Source organism: Aphelocoma coerulescens, chromosome 14 (assembly GCF_041296385.1).
Source record: "Aphelocoma coerulescens isolate FSJ_1873_10779 chromosome 14, UR_Acoe_1.0, whole genome shotgun sequence".
In the NCBI taxonomy this organism is placed as follows: Eukaryota; Metazoa; Chordata; class Aves; order Passeriformes; family Corvidae; genus Aphelocoma; species Aphelocoma coerulescens.
In genome coordinates this window covers 7,816,658-7,833,830 of record NC_091028.1, presented here as the reverse complement: position 1 = coordinate 7,833,830, position 17,173 = coordinate 7,816,658, and the positions used below count along the sequence as shown (strand labels likewise).

The window sequence follows — 17,173 nt, the reverse complement described above, 5'->3', positions numbered from 1 at the left end:
GCGCCGCGGGTGTCTGAGGGAGTTGTGCGAGAGACCGCGCCGGGCTCCGTGGAGGAGCGGAAGGTGGGTGCCCCCGGCGCCCCACGCTGGCACCAGGCTGAGCGGGGAGGCTCCTCTCTCGCCCTCTCTCCTCCTCCCCGCCCCTGCAGCGCCCTCGCCTCAGCCCTCCCGCTGGCGGCCCCTCCACGCCCCTGTCGCCAGCCCGGCGCGGTGCCCCGCACGCCGCCGCCGCCACCTCCACCCCTCGGTCCTCCTCCTCCTCCTCTTTCTCCTCCTCCTCCCGCGTTCCCTCTCACGCGCACTCCGCTCCACAAGTGCCGCGCGCTCGCTGCTCCGGAGCGGAGCGGGGCCGGGCTGCGGACCCTGCGCGGGGGCTGCGGACCCTGCCCGGCCCGTTCGGGGCTGTCCGTGGTGCTGGAGGCGAGCGCGGGCTGAGCGGACGCCCGGCCCCTGACGGAGCCCCTTTATGTTCAGCTCCTGGCGCAGCGCAGCATCCAGCAGCTCGAGCGGCGGCGGCAGCAGCATCGCTGAGCTGGGGCTGGGAGGCAGAATGGAAGGCTTTATTCGGCTGCTCTTCGGCTACTTGGTGGCGGACCTTCTCACGCTGGTGTGTCGGGCTCAGGAGAAAGCTGGCCAGCAGCTGGGGAGCTTTGTGGTGCTCTCGGGAGGAAACCACTCCAGCCTCGGGGAACAGATAGACCCCTCCGAGCCCCCTCCCACCCCAGACTTCTGCAGGGGCTACTTTGACGTGATGGGGCAGTGGGACCCCCCCTTTAACTGCAGCTCGGGGGAGTTCATCTTCTGCTGTGGCACTTGTGGCTTCAGGTTTTGCTGCAAGTTCAGGAAGACAAGGTTGGATCAAAACACCTGCACAAACTATGAGACGCCGTTGTGGATGAACACTGGGAAGCCTCCTTCCCGCATAGACGACCCTCTACATGACCCTACCAGGGATAAAACCAACCTTATTGTCTACATCATCTGTGGGGTTGTAGCAGTCATGGTGCTGGTGGGGATCTTCACCAAACTAGGGCTGGAGAAGGCACACAGACCCCAGCGGGAGCACATGTCCAGGTAAGGCTGAGTGCCAGGCAGCAGGGTCCCCTTCTCCCCTACCTCCTGCCCAGCCCCTAGAGAGGAGAGAGGAGCCCATGTGTCCCTGCCAAACAAACAACTCCTGCCAGGCAGGCTGCATCCCCCTGCAAGGTGGCTGAGAGAGAGACCAACTTTGCTGAGCAGAGCTCCTGTGGTGCCCCCAGCCCGGGTTATCACAGAACATGCATATTGAGGAAGACCAGGGATAATTGTGGAGTCTGCTCAGACAGCAGTCCATTTTTATCTGCAGTGCCTGACCCTCTCCCTAACAAGATCCAGCAAGTGTTCCCAGATATACTGTGCATAAATAGAAGAACAAAAAAAATTCTGAAACCAGCAACACTGAATTATAGAAAGCCTGATGCGTTCCCTCTTCCAACTGTTTCAAAGATTGGAAAATGTTTTTACTTCTCAACAGAAGGATGTAAACAAATGCCATCCCACCCTCCCTCTCCAGCTGCAAAATGGTTTTGGCAGGACCTTCCCTACTCCCCCAGCCCTTGCAAGTGTGTGAGCTATTTGTAAAATTTCTAAGCTGTGAAAATGAGTCAGGGTGGAAGGGAAGAGGAAGATACAAAAAGGAAAAGCTATTGTAGAATTTCTTAACATTTTTTCAGTTACTGTCGAGAGGTAAAAATTGGAATGTGAAAGTCTTGTCTCATCCATGCATGTGTGTGTTCTAACTCTGTCTCCACGGTGTAATGGCTGAGTTATATCAAAGAGAACCTCCCCCACCTAGAGTTAGGCATGCTGTGTACCATCTACTCCAGATCCTGGCTGCCTAGTGGTGGACAGGCAGGTGGGCAACTCGGGACAGAGCCCAATGGCTTTAACAACATATTCCAAACCCAGATTGTCACAGCAGTTCAAAATCAAGCCATAACACATTTGTCAACTTTGCAGCCTGTCTGATTCTTTACGCTAATCCCAGGCACATGAAAGTAAAGCAGATGGGGGAAAGGCATTAAAAAAAAAGGCAAACAGATCCATTAAATAGTCTAAATAGATCCCAGCATATTGGGCAACTTAAGTGATGAAATGCAATGAAAGGATACCTTCTACTGGACATGCAGTGTGGCAGAAAGCTTCCTCTTGCCCTGACTGCTAATGGTGTAGCTCACAATCTTTAAAGCTTAGATGAAGAATCATCCTTTGAAAGACAGTCCTTTGAAAGACAGTCCAAGAGATCAACTCAACACCTGGAGCCTAATTTTTTACTGAAGTTTCTGCATGACTTTTTGATTAACTGCTTATCCTGAAATGAACAGAGAAAGTCACAGAAATACTCCTGCAAATGCATCACCAGTCCATGAGCTATTATTTGCTATTTATAAACTGGCTGATATGGATACGCTTTTACTACTGAGGAAAAAAGCACATTGCAGAAATTTTAGTCAACTTAACAGTGTGTGTCAGTGATACTTCTGCAAAGATGGTTTTTGTTGAGCAAGGTATGATAATCCTTTACACGTTTTGAATATAAGTTGAGAAAAATAATACATGGGTCCCAATTTATTTTTTAAATCTTAATCTACTGTGCTAGTTTGGAAAAAGCTCTCTCTTGCTTCAGTCTCTATAGCGTCTTTGTGCAGGCAAAAACGGAGGGCTCGTAACAGTCACAAAGCCCAGAACAGAGTGAAGTTATAGCCATCCCTGCAAATTTTGGTATAAATAGGTCCTGTTTCTGTGAGTAGAAATATTTGCTATCTAAAGTACAGGTGTGAAGTATTCTGAAAGGATATTCTGTCTCAGTTTATGGAAATAGAATTATGGGGGATTGGAAAATCATTCTGATATCCTTCAGTCGTGTATGCATAAAGATTAGGTTTCTGAAGTGGATCTTAGCAAAGGTCGTCTGCTACCTTGATTACTTAACAGTGTCTGTGCTTGTACATGAAACTGCTCAAGGCAGGATTATATAGAAACTTGGAAAGTCATGATCACATGGAAAAACAGTCACCCACTCAGTACACATAATAGCTAGTCATGTTCTGAAAAAGCAGATCTACAGCTTTTTTTTAAAAAAAAAAACCCCAACATTCTCACCCTCCTATTCCAGTTGTGGGATGGGTTTACCATTAATTTGAAAAGAAATTAGATGTGTAAATCCCTTTGGCAATCTAAAAATATATTCATTGAGTGAAGAATTGAAGTAACCTCTTAGTCCTCAAGTGAGTGTTTAACTGAAATACTCAATTCTAGCTCATTTTACACTACTAATGTTCTGAAAAAAGGCTGCAATGCTTAAGAAATAATTTATGTGCTCAAACAGTTAATAGTACCAACAATTAATATAATATGTAGGCTAGGTTCATAGTCACCTTCTTTTATAACATTAATCACTACAATATCAGAGAAACAAAACAAGAAGAACACCTCCTACGTTTTTTTTCTGTACTGAACCTTATTAATAAGCAGAAGTTTAATGCATCGAGAGTGTTAGGTAGGCCAAATCAAAAGTACTAAGTGTTACTCCATTTTGGCTGCCAGAAAGAAACCCAGAGAATTATTTGTCATCTATTTCCTTAGCTAAGATTGTCTCCTTTCTCTTGCCTAGCCAATGGCTACATGAAACATATGAATACCCTTCATTTCTATGAACACATTCACCTAGGAAAGGGATGGTACTGCTTGTCAAAAAAGTGCATAATGGAAACAGATTTTTTTTTATGGGGGCTGATTTTTTAAGAAAAATGAACAACTGAGTACAACTGGTGTAAATGGTATATTTCCATATTTTTCCATTTACTAACAATATTTAAAAATATGAACAGAGACTTGACACGTGGGAATAAGAACACTGACTTCTAAATAGGAAGCAAAACTGTGCCACACTTTTTAATTCCTTGCATTATTTCATCTTGCAGTCAGTAGATCTTCTGTTCAAGTAAGACAACTTCTTACATACTGGTGTGTTTAAGAGTGGTACAATGTTAATAAAGAAAAGTTTCTTTATTAACTGAGCATAGTTTCTATACAACTGCCTTTCATTAAATTTTGTTTACTACTATACCAAAACAAACCAAGAACACTCCATTAACTTCACTGAATTTTCCTGAAATATTTGACAATGAAAAAAGCATTGTGGAAATGTATTTAACTAGTGAAAACAATCCATAGGAAAAAAATCTGTCTTGGGCAAGTCCCCTTAGAAAAGAAGTCAAGACTTGTCCTTTTTTAGAGAGCTTGTTACTTCCTTTTGTTCTGAGGGGCCAGGTATGGCACTGTTGACATTTTCTTTCAGTTGGCACAGAACTCTAAATCTGGAAGATGAAAATTGAGAGGGGAGTACGGTATTAACTCTGCATGGTGTATTTCCTTTTAGACCTTGTATGTTTTGTTTCTCCTCATTTTCAAATTTGTCCCTTGATGTTAAAAGGAGGTAAGTATTCCCTTCAGCTACAGTGTCCAAGACCAAGAAGTAGTAGCAGTACCCAGAGTAGCTCTTCCTTTACGCTCCTGTTTTTGAGGAGAATGGGGAAATCAGATGGTGTAGGAGGGAGCTCTGGCAAAGGGAGGGAACGTGGCAGTGTTGTGCATGAGAGGACACAGATTTGATCTGCCTGCTGAAGCAGACCAGGAGCTTTGTTAGGCATATGAGGGCAGCATGTTCTTGCTGCTTGAGACTACACCAATGGGCCTTCCAGGCTCCATCAGTTCAAGTGGAGAATTCTCTCTCAAAAATGAATAGAATATGAAAAAGCTTTCTTCTCTGTTGCATGGAGGATATTATTCTGTAAATACAACTGCACTTTTGTCTTCTTCTTTAATCCTTGTAAAGAATGTGCAAACAAACCAAGAACTGAAAGGACAATATTTAGAGTTATGCTCTTATGATGTAACTCCTGTTTTTTGAAACAGTGCTTCTGACAGTGTGTTAGCAGCCTTCCAAATATTGTGAACCATCTGAGCTCTTCTTTCTTCCTTCACAAGGAAGAAAGTGCCCAGTGCTGAGCTCAGGAGTGAAGTTTTTTGTTGATCATTCAAAAGGCATGTAGTTGGGGCCAAAAATAGCCCGACTTGCCAAAATCCTGAATCCTATGTGTGAAATTATTTCCCTTATGGGTTTTGACCCAGTTTTGGAGGCAAAATATGACAAGTGACCTTTCATGAAATAACCTGTGTTTCAGCTTCTTTCAGCTTGTACCCACAAGGGAAATGCCTGGCTCCACATGCTTTATAACACCCCAAACCAGTATAACAAACCCAAAGAGAAAAATCTTATGGCAAGAGAAATGCTGAAGTGTAATACTTGGATAGTTCTGGGCCATGAACTCCTACATAGGTAACACTTCTCTGCTTTTGTAATATGACAGTCAATATCACTGCACAGGTCTTAATGATACTTTTCCCTGATTAGAAGGTTATCTTGCACTTTGCATTTCCTTAAAAAATCATTCAGTATAACATAGGTGTAGGTAAAGACCCTCTGTGTAAGTTTAACTTTTCAATGGCACTGACTATAACAATTCTTCAGATAATTGACAAAATCTAAATGACTATATTTAGGTGAGACAAGTGCATGAAAGTATTATAAAAGTCTCCTGGCCTACATGGAATTTTTCAAAGCAAACATCTGTTTGAGGATTTTGTCCTGTACTGGGGAACAAGCCTCCCTTTATCCATTTCATTATATGGGCAAATCCCTAAAAGAACAAAATGCAGCTACAGCATTTCCTTTGTACTTCAGTGATACTGAAGCTGCTACACATTTTTAACTTTCTCTGACATCAGTGAAGAATAAGGACATGCTCTCAGTTATATGAGCTATTCTGCCCTGAGAAGATTGTACAGCTTTGGCTAACACAGTATAAACATAGGTGCTGTGTTATTAGAAATAGAACTTGATGGTGAGTAGTTCATCTTTTCTTAATACAGAAGGAGTTGGACAGGTAATTCCTTAAAAACCATTTGAAAAAAGCCATCCTAAAAGATGGCTTAACATTTTTATAGACAGGCAGTAGTTAATCTGCCATCATACACAGTGTTATTTAAAGTCTACAGCAAACAATATTTATCATCAGATTAAGAGCAATGAGGAAAGGATTTCTGAAAATCCACTCTCACAAAGTTGGGAAATACTTAGATCTCACAGTTTTAACTCCCACACTGGAGTAGGAACTTTCATTTACTTTTCTTCCCTTCTCAGAAATGTGTCCAGCTGCCTCTGGATTAGAATTAATATTTATGTCAATAATTTTCTCTGTATAGAGATGTATTTGCATAAATTGACTGCATATTAATGGTTTTGGTCCCCACTGATTTTAAATTGTTTTGCAATATAATGCTTTCCTTTTGCATAATTTCTACATGTCTTTGTGAGATCTCTTCTGTTGAATTCTTATTATTCTGCTATGTAGGCCAGCTCTGCTATTTCTGCTGTATAAGCACTGCTTCAAATGGGAGCATTACTCTGATACCATTAATCATTGTGGTTACTGTCTTCTGACCTTTTACAGGATCAACAGACTAACATGTTGATAACAACTGTAACTAATATTTTAATAACATAATGTTAGCCATAAACACAAGAAAACATCAGTATTGTTCAGCTGTGTACCCAAGCAATATTCCAGCAACCTGAAAGCAAGATCCAGCTCAGGATTTATCTCTGTAACTTAAATGAAGCTTGCTAGTTTTTAATATTTAGAAGTATAGTGCTGCTTGATTGAGAAATCATCATGTCACAGAAGTACAGTGGAGGAGCTAGATGGCACTTGGCATGGCTTTCACCAATGAATGTGCTTATTTTTATTTATTTATTAGTTTATAAGCTAGTATTTCTTGATGTAGTATCTGGGACACTGTATATAATTTTGCAGAAAATTAAACTAAACTGGGCACAGTGCCCAGAAAATATGTCTGTACCCTCAAAAAATTGCTCAAGAGGTCTAAAAATTAAAAACAATAAAACAAAAAGGAGGTAAATAATGGTCCATGATGCATTGACCTGAATAGAAAAGATTTGCATTGAACCCTGAAGACACTGGTAACACATACTTCAGCCTTCTTTTGCCTAAGGCAACAGTTTCTGCAGGTGGGCCAATTATTTCCTAGTGCACAGTAGTTCAGCAGGTATCTTGGCACATAGCTAAGGGCTAATCCTGCTCCTGTGGAACTCTGGCAAAATAGCACAGACTCACAGACAGAGTTGGATGTTGCCATGCTGGGAGTTTCAGAGCTTAAAACTTCCTCAGTAACTCCGGATCCGCAGAGCAGATCCAGGTGTGTGTGTTCATCCGTGTGCCTAAGGAGGGACTTACACTCAGCAGGACACTTGACAGTGAAACTGGTCCTTAAACAGTACACCAGTGCAGGATGAGTCTGTCAGACTGCCTGGAGCTCTGCAGAGCAAGCCCACAACCAGCATCAGGCTGGGCCTGGCCTAACTTAGGAACCTTTTGCTTACTCCCTCTTTGCTAGCACAAAGCTTTCATCCTGTTTCTGAACTGGCTTCAAAGGAGCAGCGAGTGTTCCTGTGCAAGGTTTGCTCCATGTTAAAGACTAGGACACTCACAGAAATTAGAAAAAGACCTTTTTGATCTCCCCATCTGGATGAGAAATCCTTAAACCCCTGCCCACTGGATTTCTGCATGGAAGATATATGACTTTTCAACTTAAGTGACATTTTTGAATGAAAATTGTGAAGACCACTGTGTTGTGTGTGCTAGTTGCAAATGCATGTGTGAGAATTTCCTTTGCCAGGCCCTGTTGGTGATCTTGGTGTGAAGATAAGCAGTTTGTGAAAGGTGTAGACATGGGCTAGATGCTGAGCTGCTCAGCTTAACCAAGATGGCAGTAATCTTACTGAGCACATGCAGTGGCAGAACTCTACAAGTCTCAAGGAGATTAAATTATGTTTCTCCAAAGCCAAGACACCTAAAGAACGTAATGTGTTTGTGTGTTTTACTTCTAGCACACTAAACAGCCTAAAAAGAGCCTTAGGTGTGAAGTCTCACAATGAATTTACTTCCCTGCATTTACTGTGAAGGGAGCTGGTTTCTCCAGCAGACATTATGATCGACTCCATCTCAAACTGAAATAGATCTTGGCACATATTGTTAATGTCTTAGAGCCTTTGCAGATTCATTCTGGTTTTGTTTGGTTTTCAGGGCTCTTGCTGATGTTATGCGACCTCAAGGTCCTTGTACAACAGACCATATGGAAAGAGATCTAAACATTGTAGTACACGTGCAACATTATGAAAACATGGAGACGAGACCTCCTCCAAATAACTTACGTAAGTTGTGTTTTAACTTTACCAATATCTGGAATGCTGGCACTGAAATGAGCACTATGAAACTAATATTGTTAATGTCAAATGAGGATCAACAGTACATGGGTTCTTGTAAATTATAAATACTCGTTATCTCAGAATCAGAAATATTTATTTTCCTAGTACAGATTATTGCAACACAAAGAGAAATAAATTTTGAATAGGAAAATTAGCTATTACATTTAGTTTTAATTAATTTTCTTGGTTGACTAATATTGGGTTTGTATCTTTGTCTTCTTCTACCTGTTGTTTTTGCTCAGCTAATCAACCTTTGCCTTATTCTGTGTTTTGTTATACCAAAATACAAACTGTTGTGGTTACAGCAAACTTAACATGTTTTTCATAGGGCTGTAACATCCAGTAGCAAAGTGGTCTCATTAGGCTGTTAGATCATATCCACTAGTAAAGTAATTAAATACTTCTCTGGATAGCATCAAGCTGTATGTGGTTTTCATTTTCTCAAGGGAAAGATGAGGAGATTATTATTTTAAGTTTTTCATAATATTTTTATTCTGTATCTGCTATTACATGTTTATGTTATTGAAGGCAAGAAAAAAGTCCACCTTGGAGCTTCAGAGGAGATATGGTGACATTTCAAGTGGTTCTGAAGTCCTAGACAACCTATTTCTCAGTCTGTATTAGAGCACAGTACAGATCTTTCTCATGCTCAGATACATATTCCTCTTGTGATGAACAATGCCACTGCAAATTTAATTTGGATGTATCTTTATGTAACTTATATTCAGCCATATCTTAAAAATATATATATCTGCATGCTTTAATTATAGATACATTTACAAAATCAAGTTCAATATATTTATAAAATAAAAAGGTATTGTTCCAGAAAGTTTAGATTGTTAGGCAGCAGGTGGCTTTATTCAGTGCTGAAGATCAGTGTAGATGTGCATTTTACTGCAAATATACTTTTACTGCATCGGTATTTGCATTTTGAAACATTTAAAGTATGTGCATTCCTCTTTTCCTTAATATAGAAAGAAAATTTGCTTATGTTTGGAGATTTATTTGGACTGCATTGTGCAGTTGTTGGTGCTTTCTTTTTGTAGAAGGGTGTGAAGACAATGGGAGAAAGAGCAGATCCACATGCTGCCTGCACTCCTGCTTTGTGGGAGAGGCTGATGGCCTTTCCTTATGTGCATCCTTACAGAGTAATGGGAGAGAATTAAAGCTGTGCCCTGGAATAAAGGTACCACATACAGGGAGATGGACACCTCATCTGTCTGCCCTGCTCTCCAGCAAAGTGCTTCCACCTGGGGCTGTGCAGATGGACAGTGCAGAGAGGGAAGCACACACCCTACCTGTGTAAAACACCACTTCTGGAGGGGAACCTAGGCTGCTCCCTCAGACAGAGGTGCTCTAACACCCTGCAGCTGAGGTGCTTGACTTCTGAAGGGAGGATGGGAATATGCACTGCATCTCTTTGCTCTGTGTATCAGCTCCTTGCTGATGTCTGATCCTTCCCATGGCCATGTTTACAAGAATGGTACCAAATAGTAATGAAGTTTGGTTCCATTATTTTCTTTCACATGTGAAGTGTTTATTCAGAATCCCAGTTAATGAAGGAGCCAGAAAGTAAAGAGGTTCTTGCTGCATTGATTTTATCTAGATTTTTGTAATGATCACACTGATATTTTGCTTAAAACTCTTTGTATATACTACAATATACAACATAACACAGCAAGCCTTTAAACTCATTGTTTCTTGGATTTGAATTCAGATTTAAACCTTGCTTCTAGGAAGTCTTGCATATAAATGCTACTCAGGGCCTCATAGTTACTACATCAAGGAAGAAAAAATATATACATTTAATAGGACGTTGGTTTATGCTGACCCCAGACATCCAAACCACCTCTGTCTCAGAATATGGCCCTCTGGCACAGATGGAAGAATGATATGGGAAGCAGTTCTTGCACCACTGCAATTTACAACACAGAAGCATTGCTGCTACTTTTGAGCTGTCCTAATCCTTTGGGTCATGTATAGGGGTAGTCCCAACAATGCTTCATATGCTTCTCAGGCATTCCTGCTACAGAAGGAAACCTCAGAAGCCAGCAGCTCTGATGGTAATTGATTCAGCCTTTAATCAACTTTATGCATTAAGTCAATAATTTTAGATTGTTCAGCTCAAGGCTTCAAGTGGTGAAATTACTCAAGGCATTCTATAACCAATATTGCTTACATTTACTTCATAGCAAGTGGATTGTTGTTCTATATTTTTTGACATTTTATTCTCATAAATTCATGTAAAACATGACTAAATGACCGGCTAGAATTAGCCAGAACATCAAAAGTGATTGAAATCTGTTGAAAACATGCATTTGTGGGGCAGGAAAAAGATCTTTATATAAGGACAAAATTATTATGACAAATTTTGGAAGGTCAGTATCTTAGCAAATCATAATTTTATAGTGAAGTTCTGAAACACTGCAAGAGTGGATATTATACACAGAAACTTTGGCAGTGAAGCATTACCTACTACCAATGCTGGAAAAGTGACAGGCTTTTTTGGGGTACTTCTAAATAAGCAAATACACCAGACTGATTCACAGGTTTCACAGAAATTCTATTCCAGATCTTTACTTATAATTAAATAGTGTAAAATTATTGCATCATAAACTTTAATATGCATTTTTAAAGTTTTTTAAGTTACCACTTTCTATCTACTTGCCATCTCATAATGAGACAAATATTTGAGGCTGATGTACTTTTCACATTGCTCCATAAATATGAAGATGGGAGGAAGAATTTCTTAGGCGTTACATACCCCTTCCATACTGTGTCTTTCAGAATACTGAAGACAAGCTCTTGAAGGCCAGACACTATTAAAAGTGTTCTAATTTCAATGTTCATTTGCTCTTTCTGTCCTGAAAACATTTTGCTGATGTTGCCAACATATTCTGAAAGTATTTTGTGAAGGGAAGCTCTTTTGTCAAAATGACAAACTTCACATGATCTCTCTGACACTGAAAATGAGTGTGTTTCTGTTTCTGGACTGTTTGTTACCAGAGGACAAGGATTTTCTCTGATGCCTGCAGCTATTTGCCAAAACTCGCAGGCCAGTGGAAGGCCAAAAGCTCTTTTCAGAGTCTTGCAGTTTACTTTGTTTCTTGTCCCTGTGTTTTTGATATTCAGAAAAGAACAGGCATTTTGGACATTCCTGAAAAACACAGGTTTTTTCATTGTGAATCCATGTGAATCCAGACAACCTAGATGATTTTTAGTAAAAGCTGTTTTGTCCTTAGTGGTTGTTGTCATAATTTCCTTCCAGTACTGTGTTTTCCTTAGGACTGCTTTTCTGTTATTCCCCTTCATTCATAGACATTAGAATGCAGGGGTGCTTTGTAAACAAGCAGCGGATTTCTCTTACAAAGTGTAGCATTCAAGTCTTCTAACATGAGATGTTAAATAAAATAAAGTAAAAAAGTTATGTTAAAAACAGCAAACCAAAAGCAAACCTTACTGCAGAATTTGAGTTCTTGTGTTCATCTCTGACTTTCAGGAATCTTAAGAAAGCAGCAGCATTCCAAGTATTCTTTTCTCTTCTTGTTTTGGTTTTTTTTTGGTTGTGTTTTTTTTTTTTTTTCCCCCTACTTATTGTGTTAGACGTAAGGGATTTATTTAACTTGTTGGGATTATAACAGTGATGGAGTGGGAGTTAGGAGGCTTCATAGCTACATCCACATTTCTGAAACGTGATTACTGCTATTATTTCTGATTCATGATCTATGATAACACAGTGAAAAAGTACTTCAGATGGTGCAATTCACAGTCACTTTTCCCTAATGATCAGTAAAAGCTCTGTTACTCTTTCCCAATAACCAGCCTTGCACTAGTAAATTTAAACAATTTATGCAGGCTCCCAAGATAAAGGTGACTTTAAAAGGAAGCCAATTATGGATTAAGGAGGTTTTAAGATGAAAAGTGCTAGCTTTTAGTTAGTTTGACATGTATGAATTATTTCTTTATTTTGAATTTAACTATTAAAAAATGGATTTTAAAGACACGATTTAAAGAAGGAAATGTTTCACTGTTTCAAATGGCCAGCTTTAATACTGGCTAAAGATTTGCAGCACATGTTATTAAAATGACCTTTTAAAAAATACATTCAATGTTGTGTTTGCTGCTGCATTTGATTGTCAGTTGTCCTGGATACTGACTCACAACAAATGCTAATGCTGAAAACAAAGCTATGCTATCTCCATAACTGGTGCCTTATGATAAGTTAACTTTTGTTTTTTCTTTATTTCTGTGTTGACACAGTAGGCATTTAAATAGGAGGGTATTTTTTTAAGTCCTTGTACATTAGAATAAAAATTCTGTATTGCCTATCCCTGTTAATCTCCCCATTCCTGCACATAGCTCAGCCTGTGTTTTCCAGTGACAGGAACTGTCACTAGTTTGACACTGTGAAAATAGTTAGAATTTGCAAGAATATTTTGCAGTCTTTCATCACTAGTGAATAAGCTTTTTTTTTGTTGCTGCCTTTGGCAAACTAATTATTTTTATTTTTAACATACATAACATGTTTAAATCAGATGATTCATTGTCTTGCATTGCCTAAATGTAACTCCTACCATTGGTCACTGGAAATAAGCACAGAGGCTTACTAAGAAACATTAGTAAAGAGAAGTACTGTTCAAAATGTAAAGCTCATGGAGCATATAAAAACATGAGAACTAATTTGTGTACACAGTAACTGTTGGACAATTAATTGCATGATATTGAAGAAGTGGTTGTTGGGGGTGTGCAGCATTTCTGTAACATTGTGTTTCTGGTGACCAGAGCCTTGAAATTCCACCAAACCCTTGTTTGGACAGAGGGCTGCAAAATTCAAAGCACTGGGCAAACAGCATTGTTTGGCCCCTTTGGTGTCTGGGTTGTTTTATTACAGAGAAATGCTTTTTCAGGCCTGGCTTTGTGCATGGGTCTAGCCCAGAGGAATTGCACTATTTTCTTCATAAACTTTAATTGGCTGTTAATCTGCTCGCTTAGAAGGGCAAGAGACTGAAAAGTTGAGCTGTGTAGACAGGGCCTTCTATGAGTAGAAAGATGGACAACACTAATAAGTTTTCAGCCAAGAAAAAGATAGTTTAAGCAGATTGACAGAAGGAATGAAGAAGTCCTGTGGATGGAGTGCTCCAAGACAGTGAAGAATGAGGGAGAATAAACTGGCCATCTTAACTGGAGGATGTCCTTAGTTCACAAGAGTCTTCAGTGCTGTGACAGAGGGGACTGTAGCCAGCAATACTGGGAACTTGCTTCCATTCAAAGCCTTATTCTTCACTGCCAGTGTGCAAAAACCCATTTTACTGGGGTTTCTGTGATCTATACAGGAAACACCTGAACACTATTTAAAAAAATCTGATAATTTCGATTACGTTCCAGAGCTAAACACAAGTTAACTTTCAGTTAACCCTGGGAAAGAGCTACTTATGGCATTCTGATTGTAATATACAACTAAGAGGACAAAGTCCACATTTAAGTGATACATCTTACAAACTAATCATCCAAGTAAGAGCCCACATTACTATCACCAGCCATGTCAAAAGAAATATTGTATAATAAAATATAAGTTCTATTTGAGGTTAGAAGCTGCAAGCTGCTTTGTCACAGCTATGTTGAGACCTTTTTAAACCTTTAAATTAATTCCTACATACTGACTTAAACTGAAATCTTACTACAAGTAGAACTTCAAAGCATTAGCAAATTAGTGATAGAATTTTTGTTAATATAACTACAGCTATAGCAATGCATTCCAGATATCCAGAGCTCCCATGCTGGAAAAATAATTTCCTGTATAAATGTAGAGTCTGAAAACCCATTCCTCTTGCTGCTCAGGCACTGGAAGACAGTAACGTTTAATCAGTTCTGAATATGTGTTTAGCCTCACAATCATTAATATAAAATATTTCTAATTTACATTCAGATTTTAATTCAGATGCATGATGCTGATTTAGGAGAAGATGCTCTGCAACTGCTTGAAACACCAAAGAATATTTTCAAAGAAGTTAATTACAACCTGAGAATGAGAGATTCTGGGGTTGTTTAGGAAAGACAAAAAGTAAAACAAATGAAATATCTCATTTGTCATTGACTGTTGGTAGATTTCATCAATTAAATTTTTAAAAATCAGGATGATTTTGAAAATGTTACTCTATATCATACACAATATCTATTTATTTATAACTACGCCAGTTCACTAAGTGTGCTATGTCAGAACTCTAGCAGCGCTCCCACCAAACAGTTAATTCCATGCCTTTGGAATCATCCTGTTTGCTTAAGCTGGCAAATGAAAAAAAAAAATGGAAAGCAAAAGCAATAGTAAACATAAAATTTTGTGTGAGCAGGACTGAGGAATTGGGTTTGTAATCAAATCAGACTGTGAACTTAACATCATTCCATATGTTCAGTGGGTCTCTTTGGTCTAAAATATTTCTTGTTAGAGTTTATTGGCTACTCTATGAGACTGTTACAGATCCTGCATGCAATTTTAGGTTTGAGTTGTATTGGGTAGGCATATAAGGATTTCCATTAGAACTGCACAGTGAAGTTTTTGCTCCATCTTTCTTCATTTATTGTACAATAAGAACAATGAGATTGGATTACTGCCTTGCATCCTATAATTTACTTCTATTCAGCTTTTAATTCAGAGAAATCATTTGACATATCTTAATAAACATATTCCTCAATGTAAAATGTATTTGGGAGAAATACAGTCAGTCACTGACATTATCCTTTAGTGGCAAGAATTAACATTATGGTAATCAAAATATTAAGAATATATTTTTGCATTTTATACTGCAGTTAAAAGGCGGAATGATTATTTAATAAAATAAAAGCATTGGTATGACAGAAGAGAGCATTGCTGTACCAGACTATTATATAGCAGCTTTGAGTCACACACCAGCAGACTTCAATAGCACATCTGAAGGATGAGAATCATTTTGCTGTCATTGGGGTGCAGATTTGTACTTTGAAATGTTGCCCAATGGTACAGGGATGTATTTACCATCTACAAGATGAAAAGTTCAGTATCTTTGGAAAACAGTGAGGTGTTTCCCTTGTGATTTCAATTTTGCTTTGCAATCTAAATTTTACTTAATGAATTTGATTAATGAGGTGCTATGTCTATCATATACTACTGACTTTAATATCTAAGATTGTATTTTGTCTTTGGGCAGGCACACCAAATAACAGTATTCTCAATGCTGAATAACTTCCAGTGCCAAATATTCCCACTACTAACCACAACTGTCAGCAATATCAATCATCAGTGCTTCAAGCCTGTTGTAATCTTTCATGTCACTGGGATTCTTGATGTTAAAAACTAGTACAGAAAACACTGCCAAACTAATAGGAATCATGTTTTGAAAACCATCAACACAACCTTTTTATGATTGTATTCTGCCAGATTTGTGCTCATCAAAATGAAGAAGGATAGAGTCTGATACACCTTATTTTTTTAATATGGTAATAGTCACCTCACTGAAAGGCAAACAAAAAGTACCTTTTGCTTTTGTTGGTTTACCTTCACACAAACTCTGCTTGCCTTTTTCATGCCAAAACAATATTGTTTTTCACTGTTGACTTAGAGCTTAATAATCTCTCTAAATCCTTGAACTTCCACCCTCATTTTGTCTCAAAAGTCACAGATTTGTAACAAAAATGACAGAAACGTAAATTCACAAATAGATCAGTTCTGTCCACATATTCAGGTGCAAGCATTAACCATTATTAACTGGTATATTCACAGCTATAAAGATATTTTTTATCACTCTGGCTGTACAAAACTTTGATACTGTATTTTAGATGTTAAAATGCTCTCATCAGAAATGTAACATTCTGTAAAATCAATTCCCTCCTAATTTTTCAATCAGTTATCCCAGCTTTGCCAAGCAGAATCAGTGCAGTGGTTACACAATAAAGAAGAAGAGGTTGGCTGCATACATTAAAAAGCTTATGAATACACATCCCAATATTATGAGGCAATTGTGAGATGCTACTCAGGGAGAGACTTGCCCCAACTTCAATCTATAGTTTCTATCATAAGTGATTTTCAGTACTTTGTTCTATGTCCTCTGCTTTACATTATAAATTTCCTTGAAATGTACATATCGGCTCTGATTCCAGTTTTATTATCATAAGATAAAGTCAAGAAGGGAACTGTGTTGAATATTTATGAACTAACTTTTTTGTTGATTTTTATAATAGAAAAAATAGTTGGAAAAGTCTCTGGAACCATGCTACAAAACTGCATTGATAATCATTCCCAGATGATTCCAATGTGGATTTTAATTTAATCTTGAATTTTTAGTTATCACATCTAAATAGCTTTTAAGATTCCTTCAGTAACACAATTTTGGTTTCAGCTCATACATTTAAGCGACATGTCTGTACACCCAAGCTTAAGGCTGCAACTACACTTCTGAATCTGTAATGAATTTGCAACATAATCCAAAATAATCCAATTGCCTTTTACCATTCACTCCTTGTCAATTAGAGGAAATGCACATTTGAGAAGCAGCTATCTATACACACCCATGAGCATACACAAAAGAGAATGTACATAACAAAGTTTGGACATTATTGGAGTTAGCACTTGTTTAGCTGGAAGTGTCCACAATAAACTCTCAAAACCAGCAGTTTTTACCCTTTTCATTGTTAGTTCACACAGCACCAGCCAAGAGAAAAAAAACCCCAGCCTTTGCCATGCAGACACTTTCTCTTCAAGGGCTAATTTGATCACTTTTGAACTGCTTTATTATTTTCTCTCACCACATTCTC

The 17,173-nt window shown here is 38.8% G+C and overlaps 1 protein-coding gene across 1 annotated transcript in view; it reads left to right on the top strand.

Annotated features, from left to right (window-relative positions):
• Positions 1-451: 451 nt before the first annotated feature.
• Positions 452-17,173, top strand: part of SHISA9 (shisa family member 9) — a 176,640-nt gene continuing 159,918 nt past the window's right edge. The window contains exons 1-2 of the mRNA XM_069030316.1: positions 452-1,074; positions 8,208-8,335. Coding sequence (XP_068886417.1) covers positions 467-1,074; positions 8,208-8,335 — 736 coding nt within the window. The 5' untranslated portion in view covers positions 452-466. The remainder of the gene's footprint in view (positions 1,075-8,207; positions 8,336-17,173) is intronic.